The sequence below is a fragment of the Brassica rapa genome, chromosome A03 (assembly GCF_000309985.2).
Source record: "Brassica rapa cultivar Chiifu-401-42 chromosome A03, CAAS_Brap_v3.01, whole genome shotgun sequence".
NCBI classification, from domain to species: Eukaryota; Viridiplantae; Streptophyta; class Magnoliopsida; order Brassicales; family Brassicaceae; genus Brassica; species Brassica rapa.
The window spans coordinates 23,588,488-23,612,323 of record NC_024797.2 but is presented as its reverse complement, the minus strand read 5'-3'; the positions used below and the strand labels follow the sequence as shown (position 1 = coordinate 23,612,323).

Sequence of the window (23,836 nt, the reverse complement as noted above, 5' to 3'; positions counted from 1 at the left end):
CAAAGTCGTCACATGCATCATCGCCCTTTCCAACGGGGCACTTCACTGTCCTCCGACGAAAACACAAACCGCCGAAACAAAAAAACCAACCCAGAAAAAAAGAAAACACTAGATCTTAAACTAAACCCTACATACTAGGGGACGAAGCCGGCGACGCAAGGCTGAAGAAGCCTTCACCCCCCGGAGACTAAAACCGATGACGTCGGAACTGAGAAAGCTTCCCCGCCACGGAGACAAAACCGGCGGCGACGGATCTGTGAGAGCCTCCGCCTCCCGGAGATATTACACGACACACTGAGCTTTTTAACTGAAGGAACAAGAGCTCCGGCGGCGGCACGGACGCTCACGCGCCGGCCGACCACCGAGCCCGGTTTGAGATTTACTTTTCTCTCTTTTCTCTCTCTTACTGTGAGCCATTCATCCTCATGTTTTTTTTTTCTTGTATTAGTGTTCCAAAGTTACATCATTCTATAACTAAACTTTAAACATGCCGATAAAAAAAACCTTTAAAGATATATATAAATTGGAATGCAAAGTCGTGAAAGCAACAAAGGTTTTGTTTGGTTTATTATAATATACACAACAAACTAGACAAGAAAAGAAACATATAGTTTTGTACTCAAAAGCAATCGTGTCCATCCATCTACCACCATTAACGCGATTATATAATGGTTTGTGGAGTGATAATCATCAATCAGTATCTAATCCTTGATTAGAGTGATAATCCGAATTGGAATCGCTTTAAGCAGATGCAACAAATCTAAATTCCAAACGTGCCTTCTTCTTCCTTGCATCCTTTGGACTTAACCTTAAATGGATTACCTACTCATCACCAAGAAAGCCACGTACGTTGTTAATGACGAAAACACCCCTGAATCACCCGACCAAGATGCTGACGTGTTCATAACCTTTTAAGTAATTTCGACCTTCGAAAAAAAAGAGTAAAAAAACAAATTCATGGAATCATAACGATCCTCGCTTTCTCCTTCTTCTCTGCGCAACGTTCCATGAATGAATGCCCCCAAATCGGAGCTTCGATTCCTGTTGAACAATCTTCTTCGTCGTTTCGTTTCAGCGAGGGTTATATAATAATCCATTGAATCTGCGAGAGGAGTGAAATTGAATTGGATTTTGAAGTTTCTCGATTTTCGTTGATCGGAGATGGCGGCGGGTGCAATGGTGACCGCCACGGGAGCAGTGGTGGTTCTGTATCTACTGGGGCGGCGGATCGTGTGGGCGAGAGACGGGGAGGACGATTCGGAGCTGGGTAAATCGGGGAGATCCGGAAGGAGGAGGATCGTGAGGAGGCCGGCTCAAGCGCCGGCGACTTGGCTCGAGACTATTTCGACTCTGTCGGAGACGTTACGGTTTACGTATTCGGAGACGCTGGGCAAATGGCCCATCGCCGATCTGGCTTTTGGTATTAACTATTTGATGCGTAGGCAGGTTCGCACCTCCTCATCTCTACCTCCATCTTAAGGCTTCAATTTCATAATTGAGCAAAGCTCGCTTGATTTTTCTATTATTATTATATATGTAAAAGATTTGTTTTTTATTTAAGTAGTTCTTGCATCTTTGTGGTGTGGCTCCTGCATGTAATTTAATGACTAGTGAATAGTTATGTGTAGTTTAGCTGTTTACAGTGGAAAGTGTATTTCTTTTTAGAGACATTGCTTGCTTACATGTTTTTTTTCTCTCAGGGAAACTTTTCGAGTGCTAGTGTTTATGCTGGAAGTAATTGTGTAGAGTTAAAAGGACCAGAGATCATCATGGAGTTGACGGAGTTGCTGAGGTTTTTGACTCTCTGTATGCTTTTCTCCAAGAAGCCTTTTCCTGTGTTTCTCGAGACTGCTGGTTATTCTCATGATGATGTCCTTCTTCAGAAGCCTAAAGCTGGGGTATGTCATTTCTATTTGATATTTTTCCTTCTTGCTATTACTCGTGATGATTAGCTTGTTTAGGGTAACTATGTGCTTTCTTTCCAACTACTTAAGCACTATTTGGATAACTTCTCTTAGGAATGTGTGTTTTGGGAGATAATAATATATCTTCCTCAGAATGATTGGTCTTCAGTATTAAACGTTGGACTTAGTTGCTAGGAAGAGTTTTATTAGTAGATTTTTTTTTTCTTTGATATAACGACCATCATGCTGGTCAACATGGAAATTAAAATCAAGGGGAAGCTTGAAAATAGATCAGCGCCAATTGTTTTTGTCTGGTTGGCATTTTTATACTTTGCGAGTTCTGTTTAATTTTTATTTAAATATTTCCGGATCCATGATCAGTTGGTTTTTGGGTCCTGTAGATTTTGCAGCCTGCCTTCACGATCATACGTGATACCAATTCAAAATGTTTCCTGCTACTGATACGTGGCACTCATAGCATCAAAGATACACTTACAGCGGCAACTGGTGCAGTGGTCCCGTTCCATCATTCAGTGTTGCATGATGGTGGTCTAAGCAACTTAGTTTTAGGTTATGCACATTGCGGAATGGTTGCTGCAGCTCGTTGGATTGCTAAACTTAGTGTTCCGTGCCTCATCAAGGCCCTTAATGAGAATCCTAGTTACAAGGTTCAGGTAATGCTCTGTATTTAGCGTTACTTTCTGGATTGCATTCTATCGATTTTAATACCAGTAGGTGTAGATAACCTAGGCAACCTACATATGGTAAAATGCTCAGTCATCGGAGTTAACTTTTAACTGATTTTCACGTGCAAAACTCAGTTCCTTTAAACATACGTGTTAGAGAGATAATTGAAACTTTTTCAAATGATATGTATTTTGGCCTGAGAACACTTTGCTGTTGTATATTCTTATCTACTGCATCACTCGTTTCTAAGGAGCATGTTTTGTTTCAGATCGTGGGTCATTCTCTTGGGGGTGGGACAGCTGCACTTTTAACCTATATTCTTAGGGAGCAAAAAGAGTTTGCCTCCGCTACTTGCTTCACTTTTGCACCAGGTACATCCATTATTCTGTTATGATCTCCTCTCCTTTCATTCTAATGCCGAAGCTATTTATATATCAATTTATTCTGAGAGTTGCAAATCGTATGCTGAGCTCTGAATTTTTATTTGAACAACTCGCAGCTGCTTGTATGACTTGGGATTTAGCAGAGTCAGGCAAGCATTTCATTACTACTATCATCAATGGATCTGATCTCGTCCCAACGTTCTCTGCTGCGTCAGTAGATGACCTTCGTTCTGAGGTACGTGACATGCTTTGCCATTATCTGATGGTAATGTCACATGTTACATTTCAGTGCATCACATTATATGTTGTCCTGATAATAAATTAATAACCGTAGTAGATTAGATACTATGTTAAACAATTGTGTCACTAATGGACGCCCGTTTTTATACAACTAAGATACCTTTTTTCTCAAATGTTGGCAGGTAACCTCGTCCTCATGGTCAAATGACCTGCGTGATCAGGTTGAGCACACCAGGGTCCTTAGTGTCGTTTATCGGTCTGCAACAGCCATAGGATCACGTTTGCCGTCTATAGCCAGTGCGAAAGCAAGAGTGGCTGGTGCTGGGGCGATTCTCCGGCCTGTCTCAAGCGGCACTCAGGTAAAAATCTTCTGTTTATAATACTAATCTCCTGAGTGAATGGTTACGTATGTTGAACAACTAAATGTATAGATTGGTGGATTCGTTTTTTCTTGTCATGGTGATGATTGATGCTGTAAAATTTGTTCAGGTCATGCTAAAGCGTGCACAGGACGTAGCGCAAGCCGTCGTGCAGACTCGTTCTTCTCTCTCGTCATGGTCTTGCATGGGACCACGTCGTAGAGCTATCAGCTCTCAGCTTAACTCTAAAGTCACAGACATGCCCGAAGCCTCTGCTATAATACCCGAAAGAAGAAGCACAGAAGCTCTACTGGCTCAAACCGTAGTGATAGACCGAAAGGCTCACAAGAGAACAGAGCATTGTTCTTCAAGCAGCAGCGACTCTGAACCAGAAGAAGAAGAAGAGCCGTTGATCTCAATCGACCAAGTGATCACTGAAACATCTTCAGTAGAAGAAGACGTGACAGAAGGTGAGCTATGGGACGAACTGAACAAAGAGCTGACTCGACAGGAGAAGGAAAGAGCTAGCGGAGCCATGGAAGAAGAAGCAGCGGCAGCAAAGGAGATAACAGAGGAAGAGACTGTCATTACAGGAGGCAGTGACTCCTCCAACGGACAGAACCAGAGTCCAGTTTCAGCATCGTCGTCTGACTTTATAGAGAGCCAGCGGTTCTACCCGCCTGGTAAGATAATGCACATAGTGTCGGTGACAGAGACAGAATCTGAAACAGAGCATGATGAGGCAATGGTGGTGGGGACAAGGACGGCAACGGTGGAGCGTGTGAGACTATACGAGACGCCAAGAGAATTGTACAGAAAGATGAGGCTATCGAGAACAATGATCAATGATCATTACATGCCAATGTATAAAAAGATGATGGAACTCTTGATTACTGAGCTCGAGTGTGATCTGCATTCTTCATGAGCTTTCCCTACACTCAGCATCAACTGTACATTGTTTAATATTTATACACAGTTTAATTTACATGCTATTTTTTTGATGTAAAGAATAATATTATCTAATAATTGATAGTGATTATTTTAGTCTTACTGTAATCAAAAGGCATCTCTTCTAATATTCATTCATGGATTGTATTGTGTTTTTTGCATTTGGACAAGAGGTAAGAGATTCCCAGTTTTGCTGGTATACATATAAGAAATTTGGTATTTAAGTATTTAACCATATACGAAATTTCTTATTAGATTACTGCAAATTAATAAAAATTAATTAGTTTGCAATGGTAGAAAATTATACAGCAAAAACTCTATAAATTAATAATATTTGGATTAAGATATGTTTTTACTTTATAGAGTTATTAATTTACAAGTTTTTTCTATTTGAGAATGTAGTTTTTATCAAAAACAGTTGATTTGGCTGTATATACATTAATTAAATTTGTTGAAACTTTAACTTTCATATTATTTTATTATATTATTTGATATATATAAAACATGTTTTGTAAAGTTTAAATATGTTTTAGATATCATTTTACAAAATACTAGCAAAATATAATGAAATATTAAGAAAAAATAAAAATAATATATTGCAAATATAAAGCAAACAATACAATTGTTTGTTTGTACTTATATAAAATCAGAATGAGCTCAATCAGAAGGGATTGAAAAAGGTTTATTCATCTACTCTATTAAAATAGAGTTCTAATTTTTTTATCTACTATAGAGAAGTCTTAATAAGACCATTTCATAATAATTAATATCTACCAAATATTACTCCCATTTTTTTTAGTAAGACTAATAAAATTTGTTTCATATATATGAACCATATATGTGTTAATTAAAAATGTTTTCAATTTCAAGCGTTCCAATCAAATAATATTGCAACTGGGTTTAGCTATTGATAACAAAAACTTTTGTTAAGTATTAATTATTAACATATTAGCTTATTGTCATTGATAAAATCAGAAACAATAGCAACACCATCCTAAATAACCGAACATATAATCTAATAGTTTAACTTCTCTAAAAACATTTTGCCAATTTTGTAAACTAAATTAAACAAGAAAAAAGAAACAAAGCCAAGGCTGCGTTTTAACACAGACCAAACTCTAGTAATCTTTATATAGAAGTAATATTTCCAATCTCTTTGGAGACTGTATCAATTAACATTTTTTAACATGTATGCTGAATTTGCAGAAACAAAATCAAACATATTACACAAATATATAAAAAAATTATTTGTTTTCTTACATTTGGACAAGAGGAAATACTTCTAACTTTGCTGGTATTGGTTAAGATTACTCAGTTCGAGTGTTACCTACACTCTTCATGAGCTTTCCTACATTCAACATCAACTGTACATAAATTATATTGTGTTTATTGCAACTGAAAAGGGAGATATAACTGTTTTACTCATCTCCATAAACTTTACTAATGAGCATACTAAGCATTAGCAATATCACGCAATACTTACACTAACATCAAGCTACTAGTAACCAGATGAACTTGGTACATCCTTTTCTTTTCCTTTAAATTTCCATCCCACCAAGCTGATTTCAGAAATATTATCTATGATTCCATAAAACTCTTATGTGATTTCTTCTTTAGAACTGTCTTCAGCTTCCACTTACATTTTCACTTCATTGGATATGTTAAGTAGCTTTACATACATCTCTGCATTGTATTCCCCTTTTAACATTTTCACGGCTTTTGGATGTTAGAAGACCTTTAAACCAGAGAATACCACAGCCAATCAACAGTAAGAAAAATACAGCCAAACCAACCCCAATTCCTACCTATATCACTATATGCGTGACTGTGAACTTGAAGATGTCTCATTTTTAACTGGTTAAACAAATATGTAATTTTGTTAGATAATGATGGTACATAATCAGAAAACCAATTAATTTTGTTTTCATATTTACCTCGATCAACACTTATAACTGATATAAGAGGACCGTAAACACCTTTTACAGGAATGACTACATTCCCTTTCCCAACCCAATACAAGCGTATCTCTAAAGACATCTTGAAATCATTCAGAACAAGTACTCCATGCATGCATTATGTCAATCGCTTTAGATCAGATTCCTTATTGGTTATTTATTACCATTCAAACAGTAAGACTCAAAGTTGTTACCTAAATATTAATGTATTTGACTAATTTTTTCATTTTAGATTATAAAGGAATACAAATAAATTTGATAAAAACTAATTCTTTTAAATTTCATGAACTAAAGCTGCACAAAAAAAGAACACAAATTTTACTGATAAAAATAATAAAACCATAATTATTTTCATACCATATAGATAAATAAATTCATTTTAAAAATGGAATAAAAACTTCACTAACAATTAATTAAAAGAAATGATTTTATATCACTATTTAAAGATATAGAGATAAGACTATATCGGAATATAAAAATGTTTGTTCCTCCTTTGTATTATGAATTACAACAAATGATATAATTTTGTCATTCGTTGAAATGATAATATATCTTAAAATTCGTCATGAACATTACATTTCAAAATCTATTGTATTATAATAATTAATAAGTTTGAAAAATATATATATATCAAATACAATTTCCATAAAATCCACCAAAAGTGAATAACATAAATATTTAATAAATCTAGAAAATTAGTGAATTGAATAACACTAGAATTTAAAATATCTTAGTAGAATGATTTTAAATATACATAATCCAATAACACAAGAAAAAATTCCAATAACACAGTTTAAAAAAAAATGAAATGCATAACTAAACAACACCAGAATTTAATTGAAACTTTAATTCTTTCAAAGTGAGTTGAACTTCTAAATTGAATACCCCACCATTATGATGTAGTAACTCAATGAACATCGATCGGTCTGAATCATTAAAGGAGTGAACTATTTTTTTGGTTAAGTCCGGTCTATTTCAATAATTTCATCTGATAAATAAGATCAAACCCGGTTTAAGTTTGATTTCTCACACGTTTTCTTCATCAAATTCTTTTGACCAGTATCAAAACTGGTTGTTGCATCCAAAACAGAGGTTTTTTGGTAAAACCAGAAACACATGTTATCTAAACAAATGCGTAAAAAAGAAAGGAAGAAAATGAAGAAAAGTTCCCAAAACCACAAACTGCAATCCTTTGAAAAAGATGCATATTGGTCCCAGTGTCATTCTAACGGTTTATAATGCTCTAATCTAATTTTAAAACTATGCTCTTTGATATAATTTATTTATTATAAATATCCTACTATATAAAAGGAGCTAAATCATTGATTCCTAAGCCTATCCACATGTGCACAAATATTCAGGACCAACCAATATGCCAGGTCATCACGAAATGGGCTTGCAATTAAAAAAAATTCAAAATAATTTGCAGCCCATTAGACCCATCTCCTAGCCCACTCCCGAGCAACTCTCTCATAAGCATAATTCCGTGTTCTAAACATCCCGTGTTAAATTTTTTAAAATACTCATATCTTAGAAATAGTTTAGAAAATATATTTATATAAATGTTTTTTCTTGAATAATATTTAATTATAATTTTTTGTATCTTTTTAACATTTATAATAAAAATATTTTTTTCAGATAGCAACAAAATATATATAAGAATTATCTTATTTTTAATTTTTTTTATAATTTTATTATATTATTTTAGAATCAAATATTTAATATTAATATAACATATAAATTTTATATGATTAAAATAAAATTCGTTTTTAATTATATATAAAATTCAATAAGGATATTGTTTTAATTAACACATTAGCGAATCAATTAGAAATTAATAATAAATCAGTAACCTATCTATCTAAAAGTCTAAACCTAATAAAATATGACAAATAAGAAAAACTAACTAAATTTTAATATAAAATAGAAATTTAATATTATTAAAATAAACTTTATTTTTAATATATATATAATATTAATTAAGGGTATTTTTTAAATTAATAAATTAGTGACTTAGCTAAAAATAAATAATAAATCAATAATTTAGCTAAAACCTAATAAAAACATGACAAATAAGCAAATTTACTAAAATTATGAATAATATAAAATATGATTGATTCTTTAATACAAAATTAAAATAAGAGTTTTGTTAAATAAAACATAAGTTTGCCGTATCGGTGTTACAAAAAAAACAATCATTAATAGTGTCGTAGGAATTATGTCTTTCTCATTAGCGAAAAAATTTGAAGCAGAGTGTTGGAGGATAGCTCAACGTATAGACGAGATTATGGAGATTGATATGGGAGTTGAGGTAACAGACACAACTGTTCCTCCATAAAGAAACGCTCCTGCTAGACATCCTGGATAAATGAAAGAGACATATCTGGACTTGGCTTTGTTTTAATGGATGGTGACTTTCCAATGCTGTTTGGAGCAAGGGCCGATATACACGCACCAAATCACCACTGCAAGCGGAAGTTGAAGGTTTACTATGGGCAATGCAAGTGATACTGAAGTTTGGATACAGAGAGATGATCTTTCAATCGACTGTGAACAACTGGTTATACTCATTCAAAAGGAGAAAGATTAGCCTGCGTTGGACTCGGAGCTCGACGAAATACATGTTGTATCCAAAGAATTTTCTGAACTTTCTATTGCTTATATTCCTAGATCTTTAAAATTCCGTACGAATAGCCTAGCAAAAGGTGTCCGATCACGCGCATCTCGATCAGCTTTTGTAAACCCTTTTGCACCAAGTTGGCTAGCCCCACAAGCTAGCATGAGGGTGCCAAAAAGAGAATAAAGTTGAAAGTGAAACTAAATATCCCAATGAACAAATTTATCAGAAGTCCATATTTATGTGGATGTCTATATGGGACAAACAATTTTTTTAGACAATTATAGAATATAGTCACGAAAATCAATCCTAAAATATATAATTTAAAAAAACTACAAACCATCAAAATTTTCAATATTACACCAAATAAGAATATAAAGACCAACTATATATTCTCTTCGTGTATAATGTGTTGTGGTAAGATTCAAAAAAATTAACTTATTTTTACAGTAAGAAAAAATTAGATTTTTAATTCCAAATTTACAGTAAAAACATAACATTTTATAAAACTAAATAATTGACGTAATAGTACAAAAATATGAAAAAAATCAAAATACTATCCGCGCGTAGCGCGGACAAAGACCTAGTTAATATAAAAATAAATAAAATTTAATAAAATAACTAAATTACATCAACTGTTTATAAAGACAGTAAATTTAAAGCATTAAAATATAGTTTTTTTTTTGCATTTTTTTCATACTAAACCATCCCTTAAACTAATGTAATCAAATCTTCAATCATAACAATCTTAATTGATAACAAAATCAATATAGATAATATTTTGTATGATATGCTATACCACAAATAACTATTTATCAGTTTTAACCTCAAAATTATTTGTTTACATGTGGTGATCCATATTAGAATATTCAACAATACATTTTGAGCAATTTATGTATGTTAGAAAATCATCCTCCAATTTTTTGGTATTGATTCTTGTAAAAAAATTATTTCCATGAACAATTGTCCAATTTTATTTGAATGCATCATCTTAAAGCAGTTTTTAGATTTAAATATTATTTGATTTAATCTTATCAATCTTTTTTTCTATAAACACTAATAAGAAATAAAACTAAAACATATGTATTTTTGATGGGATGCCATAATCAATGATTTGGGTGGGTGGCTTGACTTCCAGCAGAATCCCCATTTTGACATGACATAAAGTTTTTCAATCTACTCAATTATACTCAAAAGCACCTCTATCGGCGACGGAAGGAGCTTTCTCGGTGAAGATGCCGAGGTATTGAACGTGAGAAAGAGCTTCTCTAAACCGATAATCCTTCAGCCATAAGAACCGATGAAACCGACCTTAGAGATTGGAATCCATTGCTGGTCAGAGGTGAAGACAATGAGCATTTAAGAAATGTCTTAACAACTATTGATGAGAAATGAAACTACATATGTAATTACATCCGTAATTATGTACTTAAAGAAAACAATTAAAAATAGTGGTTGTAAGTTGTTTCCTTTAGGAAAGATCATTGTCTCTTCGTGGAAGCAAGATAGAAGATAAAGAAGAGAGAAGAAACAATCTTCATTCATTCCATTATATATTTACTAGTTTAATTAAGAGAACTTTCCTTTCCAATTTCCTCATTTTTCAATTACAAATAGAGAAAAACAAAATGACGAATCAAAGCAAAGTCAATCCTCTCCTTCAGACACAGTTCAATTCTGATTAAGAAGATTGTCGCGTCCGGTTTTAGATTGGCTTGAACCAGTGTCCTCGGCATAATAACCACCACACAAGACACAGAGAGAGAGAGAGATGGATATACTTATCGGGGAGACTGACAATTACGATGGCGTTACCGTAACCATGAATGAACCAATGGATGCTGAAGTTTTCACCCACAGGCTCAGGGCTTCTCTTTCCCATTGGAGACAAGAGGTATTTTTCACCACTTTTTTTTCTCAGATTTCAAACCCTTTGACTATGCTCTCAAGTCTTGAATTTGAAATTTGGTAGGGGAAGAAGGGGATTTGGATAAAGCTACCTCTTGGATTTGCTAATCTTATCGAGTCTGCTGTTACTGTAAGAGATTCTTTTCTCGATAAATATCTTCTTGTTTTGTTTTCGTTTGTTTGTTGACTTTTTTTGGTAATAGACTTTGTTTTGCCAATCTTTATTAGGAAGGGTTTAGATATCATCACGCGGAGCCAGAGTACTTGATGCTTGTGTCTTGGATCTCAAACACTCCTGATACTATTCCTGCCAATGCTTCTCACATTGTTGGTGTTGGTGCTCTTGTCCTCAACAAATCCACTCGTGAGGTACCCCTTATTTTTATTCCCTTTCTTCTTCTTCTAAATGATTGTTCGTTTTATGAACTAACGAAATTCAAATGAGCGCAGGTCCTCGTTGTCCAGGAAAAGAGTGGTTATTTCAGAGACAAGAATGTCTGGAAGCTCCCTACTGGTGTTGTCCACGAGGTAAAACAAACCCACCTTAGCACCCAAACAAAGAGAAACGTGATTAAGGTTTTGGAATATATGTAGCGGCTTAACTCTTTAGCATATAAGTCTAGAATATGGTCTAGGACTGAATGAGTATGTAGTAAAGCTGATTAGAGAGCAACTACTGAGCGCTTGCCTTATAAAAGGTTTCATCTAGGAGACTTGAGAGAGAGTCTCCTATTAGTCAAGTCTATCTTGTTAGTGATTTTAGATAAGAACAGAAGCATAAAAGTGTTTACAAAAATTTTGCGCAATAAACGTTTCTTATAACGATTTAGCTTGTAAGCTAGGGAGTCTATATACTGGAAATGAAGTTCTGATCTTGTTTTTTTTTCTGTTGCTGCCTTTACAGGGTGAGGATATTTGCGATGGAGTAGCTAGGGAAGTCGAAGAAGAAACTGGTGTATGTATCTCAACTCTTTATATATCTTTTATTTACTTTTGCCTCACTATTCTAAAATCTGTTTTCTTTTTTTATTGGATTTAAAAAAAAAAATCAGATTATTGCAGATTTTGTGGAAGTGTTGTCTTTCAGGTAAAATCATCTTCTCATACATTTTATCTAAGCTTACCTCATCAGTTCCTGATTGGTTTTACTCTCGTGTAGGCAAAGCCACAAAGCATTCTTGAAACAGAAAACCGATCTGTTTTTCCTCTGTGTCTTAACTCCACGCTCCTACGATATCACTGAACAAAAATCTGAGATCCTTGAAGCTAAGGTATATTATTACTATAAACCTTTCTAACTTTGATGAGCCAAGAAAATTATTGTTATCCAATATCAACTGAACAAAGAGTTTTCTTTTTTTTTTGGCAGTGGATGCCGATCAAAGAATACGTAGATCAGCCATGGAACCAGAAGAAGGAGATGTTCAAGATCATGGCTGAGATCTGCGAGAAGAAGTGCGATGAAGACTACGTGGGATTCTCCACTGTGGAAACCGTCACAGGAACTGGTAAGAAGAGCTTTGTCTACTGCAATGCTGATCACGCCACGAGCCTTATAGCAACGCGTGACCAAGCATCATCATCCTCTTCTCTCTGAATCACATTCTCATGGATCTCTCAGCATTTTGTGATTATTGCGTGTACTTTGCATTTGTATTTTAAATTAAATAAAAACAAAACCATCTTTCTGGGACAAATGCTTTCCTTAGGCATTGTCTTAACCGGTTTAAAATACTCAGCTTTATTATGTTTCATGGTTATTTCTGGTTTAATCCACTTTCGTTTGATTTCCCCGGGCTTTATTTATCCAATATATTTGAAATTTCACTCAACAAGAACATACATATTAAAATGTAAATGTTGACAAACACACGGATGTTAATCCGTTATTTATTTATTTATTTAAATAAAGTAGATATTGATTTTAAAGGAACTTTTGGAAGAAGCTGTGAATGTGTTGATTGATCTCCTCAGGGCTTTCCTCATGGAGGAAATGTCCCACTCCCTTGAGCACGACGGTTTCATCAAGCAACGGTACGTCTTTCTTGAATCCGCCACCGTTGATGTATTCCTTAGCCCCCGGCGAATTGTACGTCAAATCCTGATCTCCGACTATGAACTTCACCGGTACACGAATCTTAGCACCGGTCCAAGGTGCAGTCAGCTCCCAATTTCTGTTTTAAAAAAAAAGCATAAACCGATTGGTTATTAAATTGATAATCTGTTAATTTACTACTTATTGAACCGGGTGATAAACGTGTACCGGTCAATGTTGCGGTAGTAGTTAATTGGTCCAGTGAAACCTTTGTTGTCGTACTTGGTGACGTAATAGTCGAGGTCCTCTTGTGTTAGCCACGGTGGTAACGCAGAAGACGCACCGCCGTTTTCTGAGCTTTTGAAAAGTTTGCCTTTGGGGAGGTAAAGCGGTCCAGGCGTTTTGTAAGTTAAGAACTCTTTCAACACCTTCTCTGTTCCCAGCTTCTTGAACTCTAATTCTATCTCTCCAGGTTTCTTTATTATATAAGCAAGTCAAACATTTAAAAGTTAAAACCAAGAAAAAAAGAGAGTTAATTACTCCGGTTTTGAGATTCATCCGGTCTTATTGGACTTTGGTTTGGGTTAATCTAATTAAATTTTGGTTCGATTTGGTTTAATATAGATCTTTTTAACTTTTAAGCCAATCAAAATGAACTATGATTACTCACCTGGAATCTATCTGGCTAATTTGATTTCGGTTTCACCACCAGACGAACCCGGTTTACGTTTGTCTAATTTAATTTTGGTTCGGTTTGGTTTAAAACAGATCGTAAAAACTTTTAAGCCAATGAAACTGAACTATAATTAATTACCTGAAACCTGCAGATGTAATAATCGTCACCAAAGAAACGTCTCAGTGTCGGAATCGGGACACGATCCGGGCTCCTCGGAGAGAAGAGGACACTCATGTTGACCAAAGCCTTGACTTTCTCCGGTCGGTACATACACAACTGCCACGCGATCATCGCTCCCCAGTCATGACCCACCACGAAAACCGCCTCGTCTCCACCTGTCACTGCGTCGATGAGTGCTACCAAGTCTCCGACAATGTTGAAGTAAGTGTAGTCCTCCATTTTCTCCGGCGCGTCTGTGTCTCCGTACCCTCGAAGATCCGGCGCGATGGTCCGGTACCCCAAGGACGAAAGCGCAGTCATCTGGTGCCGCCACGTGTACCAAAGCTCCGGGAATCCGTGGATGAAGAGGATGATTGGTTCTCCTCCAGATCCGGATCCGGGAAGCTCAGCCACGTGCATGTTTATGCCGTTTACCTTGAGGGTTTTGTGCTCTACGCCGTCGAGTCCTGACATGTTGGAGGTGGTTGGTTTGTTTGCTTGATCTGGTTGCTTCAAGAGAAAGTGAAGGAATCTAGAAAATAAAGGGTTTAGATGTGTACACAAGAACATGAGTTGGTTTTTATTTTGATAGGACGTGAAGCCTGATCAATGCATTTTAAAGATAGGATAGGGGACCAATGGTCCACATTCAAATGTGTCTCACGAGGAACAAAAGATAAAGAACAGAATACCATGTATTATTTATTGTATAAGACAAATTAACAAGTTAATCTACAGAACATATTTTCTTGTCTTTTCTTCTGTGCGATGTTGTCGGAAAAGTATAAATTAGTACTGTTTAAAACGATGCTCCAACTATTTTTATTTTATAAAAAATAAAATAAAATACCATTTACCAATATCAAGCTGGCATGTCTATGCAACATCTACGTTTCAGAATCTTGGAACTAATCAGAATTATTTTGTTTCTTTATATTTTACAGAAAATCCACAAATGATCAGAGTGGTCATATTATTGGGGGTTGTAAGTCCGAAGGTGTGATTGAGGAGGATACGTATCTAAATATATGTTTTTTTTTTGTAGTTGCTTAACGGTTACATATTCTTGTCCACATTTTTTTGCTTAACTCTCTACTTTTCTCCCAAGTTCCAACGCAATCTAACGTACATGAGAATGAATGAATCTAAACTTTTAGCACTTATAGATCATGATACGGAATTGACTGTTTATTTCTTTGTCCAATAAAGAAAGCGGATTAGATCTTTTTTTTTTTTTTTTGAAATGTTATCTGTTTACATCGGTAAAATCTTTACTGAGTTTTACGTTAAACAAATTATATAGGTTTGGTGAAGTTGAAGATTTCTTTTGGTGAAGTTGAGGATATATCGTTCCGTTAGCTACATATAAATGTATTTTATTGTATTAACCATAAGAATACATGTTCTGACAGGTCAGGACGATACATGTGATTCCAGTACGTATATGCTTAATATAAAATTAGTCGAATTATGTAAAATCGTGGCAATTACATAAATAATCAAAATATAATTATGAACTGCAAGTCAACTTCAAATGCATATTTTATTTTCGTCCAAACACTTAATTTACTTCCATCCATTATCGACTAATGAGGGAAACATAAACATGATACTCTTTCAATATTAAACGAACAATTCATGATCTTTTGTCTCAACACTTACAATGTTTACATCTCGTGAGTGATGGGTAAATCGTAAACTCCAATCCTTGGGTGATATATCTAATTTATAAATTGTGTAATGGTATAGGATTAAATCAACTGTTCCCATTTGAGAATGATAAACCTGATACGATGTACCTCTTTGGAGATTACCTATGATTCTAATAGTTAATCATGCATGCACGTTCTTTAGTTCAATAAATTGGTGGTGTTTTGGTCACCTTCAGCCGGCCAGTAAACGTTGTTTGAAAAAAATATACTCTTTCCCCTTGCTCGGATCAATGTTCCAAGTTCCAACTGCTGGCTCCTCTCTTTTGCTAATATGATATTCTCCAGGCTACCAAAATATCATGTCATGTGATCCTATAATTAACACACTGTATATATTTTATATAATATCATGATATTAATTATATCTTATAACGCATTATTTTAGGTGGTAATTATATACAAGTAATTTTAATAGAAAAATCCACCTAAGTCAACTGACCCTCCTGCCACTGACCACGGCACGGCAGCACACATACATATACATTTATTGGTTTTCACGTGCTATATTTTACACGATGACAAGCTAGCACTCATCCGATAAATTAACTTTACGATATAATCATATAAAGATCAAATTAGCACAAACAAAGAAAAGAAAATTTCTTCAAAGTGAGTAGAATATAGATTCACACTTATTTACAGAATGACAGCCAATGATTTACCTAGATATATGATAAGAGTATGATCATTTTGCAATTAAATGTTGGGTTTAATAGCTGCTATTATTGTTTTTATTATTTTGCTATTATTTTGAGTTTAGAGTATCTTCAAAAAGGAACTCTATTTTGAAATTTCTAAAACTCTATATTTGAAGTTTAAAGATGTTCTTCTCCAAAATTAAAATTTCAAACTCAACTTCAAAACTATTTATATTTTATAGTATGATCTTTATATTTATCATAACTAATTTGAATTAGTAAATAACTAGCACATATATAAACATACTACAACAATATTAATAAAATATTCTATTAAAATATAAAAAATTAAATAAAAATAACTTAATTAATATTAAACTTCAAACAAAATATCATATTATTTCATAAAATGATTTTAGTAATACATATATCATCTATTAGTGCATTTCGAAGTAAAAATGGTTCTCATCATTTTTACTTTGTAGATTACGAGTTAAAAGATGTTGAAATCGGATAATATTGATACTTGTAAATACATTAGATCGGAACAAGAAAGTAAAAGAGAAATATAAATATTGCAAAAAGACTAATTTCTTTTCGATGATATTAATACTCGTGAATATATTCGATATGAACAAGAAAGAATTGTACCAAAAAGACATTATTTTTTTACAGCAAGACATTCACAGACTCATATTGACTCTGTAAACCAAATTGGCAACTCTGCATCCATATGAACGACGAAAGACGGTTGTTTTCTAGCACTACGTGCCAAGCTATCCGCTTTTAGGTTCTCCGTTCGGGGTACATGGACGACGTCTGAGTTGATGAAGCTTCTTCGTAAAAGCTTGATATCTTCCAGGTAGCTTTCAAATGCTGGCCATTTTTCTGGTTCCGAAACCATCTTCACCAATTGAGAACAATTCGTTGCAAACGTAACCTGAAACTGTCGTAAGTTCTTCATACATTCCATTGCCCAAATCAACGCCTCCACCTCCGAGTAAAGAGGTGATAGACACGCCTTTACATTTTTTGCTCCCAATAAACCATAAAAAGACATTAAAAACAACAACAACAACCATCTTCAGTTACACAAAAAAAATTGGATAATATTTGAAAATTTTGAAGGTTCCAGATCAAACTTACCTGACTATTAGTGTTGTTGTAATATTTAAATTTGTGTAATAGTTATGTTTTCATGAAATTTTTTAAAATCTTTTTGTTAAGTTTTTTTTGTATATTATTGTTGTCTAAATCTAGCTTAAAATATTTTAAATCTTATTTTAAAGTTTTATTTAATTTTATGTGTAAAATTTAAATTCTCTAAATAAAATTTAAAATATTTATGAAATATTTTTTTTAAGGATTAAAACAATAAACGAGAAAAGTGATGTGTGATTGTAGGGATCAAAATACAAATAAGAATACGAAATTTCAAATTTGAAGTTTTGAATAGTGAAACCTTAAATATAGAGTTTTACTTTTCGAAACTTCAAATTTGAAATTTTGAAATTTCTTTTTGAAGAACAAAAAATTTCATATTTGAAATTATAGAGTGTATTTTGAAGATGTTCTTGAAAGACGGTGACATAAATAAAGCCTACAATTTCAGATAGGTACAAAAAGCTGAGCAGTAACGAGGTAGTTAACAGTTTGAGTTGATTTATAGAACGTACGTTTTCAAGAAGATGAATTCATTAACATATACGACAAATATAATTAAGCTAAATGCGTCTGGGACGCTTTGAGTTTGTGTTTCGTAAATCTATCGATAGTGATACTAATATATCGAAATAGATGAATGGACTGACGATAAGGAACTACGTTTACTAACAAATAATATATGATTTAACGTAACACATGACCTGCCTGATGTACGCTCTGTTAGCGCCTAGAGATGACGTCGGTTGCTAGACCAACTCATAGCGGCGAGACCGGTCGATCTGAAGAGGATCGCATTTTCTTAACTACCACTGTGTTGATGTGCCTAGTCTGCTATCATTACGAATCTCCCATCCGGTACGTAACTGCTTGTAATTTTTTTTTGTTTGAAAAAAACTGCTTGTAATTGTTTAGAGAAATTTACATTCTTGAATGAATTTTCTGTCACATTATTTATTAGAGTATAGGCTGGTTATGTATGGTTAATACCGGTTAGGAGATTGATAGATTCATATAAATACTCTACCATTGTAACATAATACAGTTTGAGAGATTAATAACAAACTACCGTCTTCCCCTTTTTTTTCTGAGCTTGAGCTCAATCTCATCTCCTTCTCTGAATCTAATATTATTATTGGAACTTGATTTGGAGATATATTGTAATCGAAACCAGCGGTGATATATCTCATATTAGGGAAAATTGTCAAAACGGAACAAAAATTTAGAATAGTTGTCCCTTTATTATGATATCATCACTAAGTTTCACTAAGTTATCCCTATAGTATAATATTTTCATAGTCTCAAAACTAATCTTTCATTAATCAAATTAAACATAAATTAAAACCATTTTTAAAATTTTAATGAAAAAAGATAAAAGTAAAATGTTTTAAAAAAGCAAAAGAAATGTAAAAACAATTAAAAAAATAGAATAAAAGATACAGAACCAAATATCCCGTAACCCTAATCTTCTTCCATATCAATCTTCCACAACCATTCTTTTAAAATCTTCTAAGATAGAACTTGATTCCAATAACATTAGCCTACCTCCTTTGTCATCAGCCGAAAAAATCCAACCCGTGGTTGCATCAAATTCCCAAACACTACATGTTATATAGATATGCATCATAGAACAAGAGTTTGTGAAAATCACAAGACAAACTATGGAGAAATCATAGATTGATGAAGAAGAACAAAAAAAATCGTTTTTATTATATATTTTGACAAAGCAAATAGATCAAAACACGTTTTAGGAAGTTAGAATATTTTTATAATATTTTCTTAACATATGCTTCCTTAATTTTTCGAAAACCAGATTTTCTTATCTGTAGAAAACACCTTCTACATTGAGTAGAACCATGACAAAAATCTTGAATGTCATTTCTACTCATATAGACATACATGTTATATTTAGATTTCACATTTCCAAAATTTTAGAATACTTCATGAAAGTAGAAACCGCATTCGAGAGAAAAAATAGATATCTTTATAATTAGTAAAATTCGCATTCTTCATATTTAGAATTTTAATTAAAAGTAGATTGTTCGTTTAAAAAAAAATAGATGACCTTGTTTATTCTGGAATTTGTTTTCTACTAACTCATATTCCGTAAAAGACGAATTCTACTTTTAATAGAACGTAATTTAACAATTTTATTTATCAAGATTTTCAACAAAAAAATGTGTGTTTGTGTGTATAGGTGTTTTATTAATTTTATATTTTTAATAATTCTTTTGATTCATAAAACTATTTATTTTATTAAGTTTTAGAAATGAAAATGGTAAAAGAAAGACAAAGTGGACATAATTGGTTTTATACCAAATAGACAACCATCCTAAATTTTTGTTCCATTTTGGCAAATTTCCCTATATATTATACTAAAGTTCATTTTTACTTCTAAAGTTAGGTTTCTTAATTAATTATAACTGAAAGATAATACTAGAATATAAAGTTATGAACCAACCAGTAATCAGTATTGTACATATGCCGTCTATTTTCATTGGAACTAACTATTTATTAGCATCAAATATTTTAAACCAAAAGAGTTTCAATCATAAATGCACAATACTAAGTGTTTTTGCATTTGTGTGTCGATTTATTTAATTATGTGGATTTATGTTTTAGTCACAATTTGCGGATTTATCACTAACTTAGATATTTTGCATAGTAATAGTTGGGGAACAAATATGTCGATTGCAAATAGTTAAGGAGCTAAAATTTTATTTTTCAATTGATAGATTTAACTTTAAAATCGCAATCATGTTTCAAATAAACTAATTTCCATTAAATATTTAACGGTTAACCTTTTCTAATCACAATTTTGCATAGTCAACTATAATTTGAGGTATTATTGTGCACGAGCTATAGTTGAAGAACAAACTTGCCGAGTGGAAAATTTAGAGAAACTAAATGCACATTTCCCGTCAAAAGGGCAAATATTTTTGGCCCTTTTGAAATCTTAAAAATTAGGGGCCGATTCGAGAGGCATGCCATGGTTGTTTATGCTCGTTTATGCATGCTTAAGAACACATATTTACATTAACATATAGAATTCCATTATTAGTAGTAAACACGTAACTATTTTACATTATATAAGCTTCATCAACTCAGTTAAAGTACTAGTAGATACGTAACAGACACAACACTTAATTGGTAGTGACCTAAAGCTTATTCTAAGTGAAAGCCTTGACAACAAGCTTTAGCATATGTGTTGGTCTGCATTATTTTCAGGAAGCAGAATTAAAATATCTTTTATATATATATATATCACCATCTTACAAACTCATCCTGTGTCGCTTACTTACGAAACTCCTTTATAAGCACCCCTCCATAGAGTTGGACCGCCTCATCGCAGCTAATAGCCCGCCCTTTTGGCCTCTCAAACCGGTTGGCATAGCCGATAAAAGGACGGGCAGTGGCACCACCAAAGTATTGAATACGTTCCGTGGGGTGAGGAACAACCGGTTCTTTTATAGTTGACCCATTTGAATACTGATGATAAATGACTCGGCGGCGAGTAGTAGTACTAATCGCCTCTTTTATGGTATATGTTTTTGGACCACCATATTCGTAAGAGTTTTGGCTATAACGAGAAGGGAACTCGTCTCTAGGAACGTGTGGCGGAGGAGTTATTTTCTGGGACTTACCGTACACCTTATCGACCATTTCAAACGCCTTTTGAGCAATCCTTGTATTTCTATCATTTTGAGCCATTGCCAATGAATCACAATAAAGAGAAGAAACGTGTTTTCTTTCTGTGTTATCTTTGGTTTGAGTTTGAATGTTTGATTTGTAAAAGACAGCCAACGTGCCTTTATATAGACAAAGCTTATTCGTAACTAAAGGAACCAACACACACTTTTAACTAGAGCTTCTCTATACTTTTCCAATGAAATATTGTTATGAATAATGCATTTCTATACGAACATTCGTTTTCTTTGAAGTTATCCAAGATTTAAAATACCAGCCGTTTGATGAAAAAGAAATCCAAGATTTAAAATATAAAGTTGGAAGTTATGATAAGATTCCGAATAAAAAATGTATTAATTGTCATATACATGTAAACATCAGAACACGGAATCGAATATAATAATTTATTTAACCAATGTTCCCTCAATAATGTATATCTCCTTCAATGCCATTGACGGTTTGATGGTCTGTCCGCTCCATTCAGCTCATTCACATATTTCAGATTAGTTACTTATCTTATACAAATTAATGCTAATTTTAAATATCTAAAACATACATATACTCATTATTCAAATCCACTATGCATACACATGCATCAGGGGCGAAGCTAGAATCTTTTTGTAATGGGTGCATCTGTGTATAGAAATAAAAATATAAGCAAAAGATGGACTCGAACTTGAAACATTATGGGTGCACATGAGAGAACTTATAATCAAAAGCAATCGCTCTATTTCACTGATAATTTTGATTCATATTGGTCGCAGCAGGTGTCTAGGATATAACTCACGCATGGAAATCGAATTACCAGAAGAAACTAAAAACTTGAAAAATATAAAAGTAAAAACTAGATTCCATGAGTTTTTTAATCATTTTTTTGAAAACAATAATATTAAAAATCACATATAGTTAGCAGTTCATCATGATTTCCTTCTCGACCACATAATATCTTCCACAGACAGCTTTCGTCCATCATATATATCTTCAAATTGACAGTAATTCAAGTAAGGTATTTTATTAAAAGAGTATTAATATTAAAAATTGTATATTTGTAAATATTGGTTACTAACTGTTAGACAAAATTTGTTGTTTCAATGTATTTTTTGCATTAAAGTGACTTAAGAATTTGTGACTTACTATTAATTGATGATCATCATCAAGTTAGGTTACATAAGTTTCTTTGAACGTAAGTTTTCCCGAGTCATAATTGGAATAGAACCATAAGCTTTCAGAAGTTCACTTTCGTGACATTTTACAAAGAAAACTTTAAAAACGTGATTATCATATTCATAAAAAATAAAAGTTACAAAACAAAATGGAAATTTTCAGTACCACGTAAAAGCGTAGAACTTAAAGAATATAAAATGCTCTTATAATAACAATTTTTGTCATCTATTTAGAAAACAGCTAGAGATTTTAGTATAGTAGTAGAAATTATGTGATTTAATTAAGTTCTCCAATATATAATGCTTTTATTCCACACTATTACTACTTAGGAATTAAATACATTTTTTTGCCAAGATTTTAAGAATATTTGTGATCTTTCCGCCTTTGTTCGTTAAAGAAAAAGAGTTTACAAGGATTCCAATATCTACGAATCGCCAGTTCAAAGAAAAAAAGAAAATCTACGAAGAATCGTTAATAAAAATATCTACGAATTAGAAAATAGTTTAGGATTATAAACGGAAGATCGATATCTTGTCCGATATGATATTGTGCCAAGTTGAAACTTCTTATACACAGAAACTGATTCCTAAATAATTTAGAAGTAAATTAATACTAAGATAAGATATGCAATTTGCGTAAGATGAGTTTATTTGTATATACTATCTGACAATTTTTTTTATATATTTGATCATTTTATTTATACATATAAAATGTTTTTTGTTGTTATTATATAATTTTTTTCCGATGGACCGTATCAATTTTTATTAAAAATTATGGAACTAAACTATAATTAATATATCACGGATTGATCGGACTGGACATTAAACAACTTATGACACAAAAACTTTATTTTTTCCACCGAACACATTCTTGAAAAAATGAACAGTACTGTTTTTTTCCAAAGTTGAATTATTTTGACATTTATCTTTCATATAGTTTTGAAAGGTTTCAGATCAACCATTGAATTGATACATGTCATTTTAATGCTTTTAATTGTATGCTTAAGGAAAATTTATATAAGAAAAATATATAATATAATGTTTCCTCATTTTTATAATTTATAGCCGTTTCAAAAAAAAATTAAAGTATAACATATAAGGTTTCCTCATTTTTTAAATTTAAAATCATTTAAAAAAATTCACAATAACATATAAGAAAATTTCTATTTTCTTATTATATGGTTATGTGATTGTTTATTTTTTTTAATAATATAAAACTAAACAAAAATAAGAAGTATGCAAAAATTGTTATCAAATCTTTATTATTCATAGTCATTAATTATCATATATATGTTAATCATATTAGGTAATTCTGTAGCTTTTATTTAAAGAAATAATATACGCTTCTTATATTTTGGGTTAATATAATGTTTTCTAGTAAATTGGATTTGGATCAATATTTTTTTCAAATAATTTTTAAGCTGTCACGTAAGCTAAATTGTCATCTAAGCCGACTCTCTTTTTAGTTGGTACAAACTTAAGGTTACGACTTTTTAATTATCCTCAATTAATATATATGAAATATTCATATGCCAAAAATTTGTTTACGGCAAAAAGCTTAGAGGACCAAAATAATAAAAGATTTAAAAGTTGGGAAATTTTAT

General features: G+C 32.7%; 4 protein-coding genes across 4 annotated transcripts; 2 read left to right on the top strand and 2 right to left on the bottom strand.

The window, feature by feature from the left end:
* The first annotated feature begins 504 nt into the window (after positions 1-504).
* On the top strand, positions 505-4,629 carry LOC103860822. The gene is made up of 7 exons (XM_009138490.3): positions 505-1,446; positions 1,701-1,898; positions 2,306-2,578; positions 2,860-2,962; positions 3,091-3,209; positions 3,397-3,573; positions 3,704-4,629. The coding sequence occupies exons 1-7, from the start codon at positions 1,162-1,164 to the stop codon at positions 4,496-4,498; spliced, it is 1,950 nt and encodes a 649-aa protein (XP_009136738.1). The 5' UTR covers positions 505-1,161; the 3' UTR covers positions 4,499-4,629.
* Positions 4,630-10,304: 5,675 nt separating this feature from the next.
* LOC103860821 (nudix hydrolase 7) lies at positions 10,305-12,792 on the top strand. Its single transcript, XM_009138488.3, has 8 exons — positions 10,305-10,987; positions 11,066-11,131; positions 11,230-11,370; positions 11,452-11,529; positions 11,906-11,956; positions 12,054-12,088; positions 12,161-12,272; positions 12,371-12,792. The coding sequence occupies exons 1-8, from the start codon at positions 10,865-10,867 to the stop codon at positions 12,596-12,598; spliced, it is 834 nt and encodes a 277-aa protein (XP_009136736.1). The 5' UTR covers positions 10,305-10,864; the 3' UTR covers positions 12,599-12,792.
* Positions 12,793-12,799: 7 nt separating this feature from the next.
* LOC103860820 (epoxide hydrolase A) lies at positions 12,800-14,467 on the bottom strand. Its single transcript, XM_009138487.3, has 3 exons — positions 13,851-14,467; positions 13,265-13,512; positions 12,800-13,175 (listed from the first exon to the last, which is right to left on the bottom strand). Exons 1-3 carry the CDS (start codon positions 14,439-14,441, stop codon positions 12,926-12,928), a joined length of 1,089 nt encoding a protein of 362 aa, XP_009136735.1. The 5' UTR covers positions 14,442-14,467; the 3' UTR covers positions 12,800-12,925.
* Positions 14,468-15,113: 646 nt separating this feature from the next.
* Positions 15,114-23,335, bottom strand: LOC103860819. The gene has a single exon (XM_033288925.1). It carries the CDS (start codon positions 21,091-21,093, stop codon positions 20,677-20,679), a length of 417 nt encoding a protein of 138 aa, XP_033144816.1. The 5' UTR covers positions 21,094-23,335; the 3' UTR covers positions 15,114-20,676.
* Between the last annotated feature and the right edge of the window lie 501 nt (positions 23,336-23,836).

Coding starts and splice junctions, on each gene's coding strand:
- LOC103860822 (XM_009138490.3), top strand. CDS start 1,162: ATGGCGGCGGGTGCAATGGTGACCGCCACGGGAGCAGTGGTGGTTCTG. Junction 1,899..2,305: donor TTCAGAAGCCTAAAGCTGGG/GTATGTCATTTC, acceptor TGGGTCCTGTAG/ATTTTGCAGCCTGCCTTCAC. Junction 2,963..3,090: donor TTGCTTCACTTTTGCACCAG/GTACATCCATTA, acceptor AACAACTCGCAG/CTGCTTGTATGACTTGGGAT.
- LOC103860821 (XM_009138488.3), top strand. CDS start 10,865: ATGGATATACTTATCGGGGAGACTGACAATTACGATGGCGTTACCGTA. Junction 10,988..11,065: donor TTTCCCATTGGAGACAAGAG/GTATTTTTCACC, acceptor GAAATTTGGTAG/GGGAAGAAGGGGATTTGGAT. Junction 11,530..11,905: donor CTACTGGTGTTGTCCACGAG/GTAAAACAAACC, acceptor CTGCCTTTACAG/GGTGAGGATATTTGCGATGG.
- LOC103860820 (XM_009138487.3), bottom strand. CDS start 14,441: ATGTTCTTGTGTACACATCTAAACCCTTTATTTTCTAGATTCCTTCAC. Junction 13,513..13,850: donor ATTACATCTGCAGGTTTCAG/GTAATTAATTAT, acceptor TATATAATAAAG/AAACCTGGAGAGATAGAATT. Junction 13,176..13,264: donor TACTACCGCAACATTGACCG/GTACACGTTTAT, acceptor TTTTTAAAACAG/AAATTGGGAGCTGACTGCAC.
- LOC103860819 (XM_033288925.1), bottom strand. CDS start 21,093: ATGGCTCAAAATGATAGAAATACAAGGATTGCTCAAAAGGCGTTTGAA.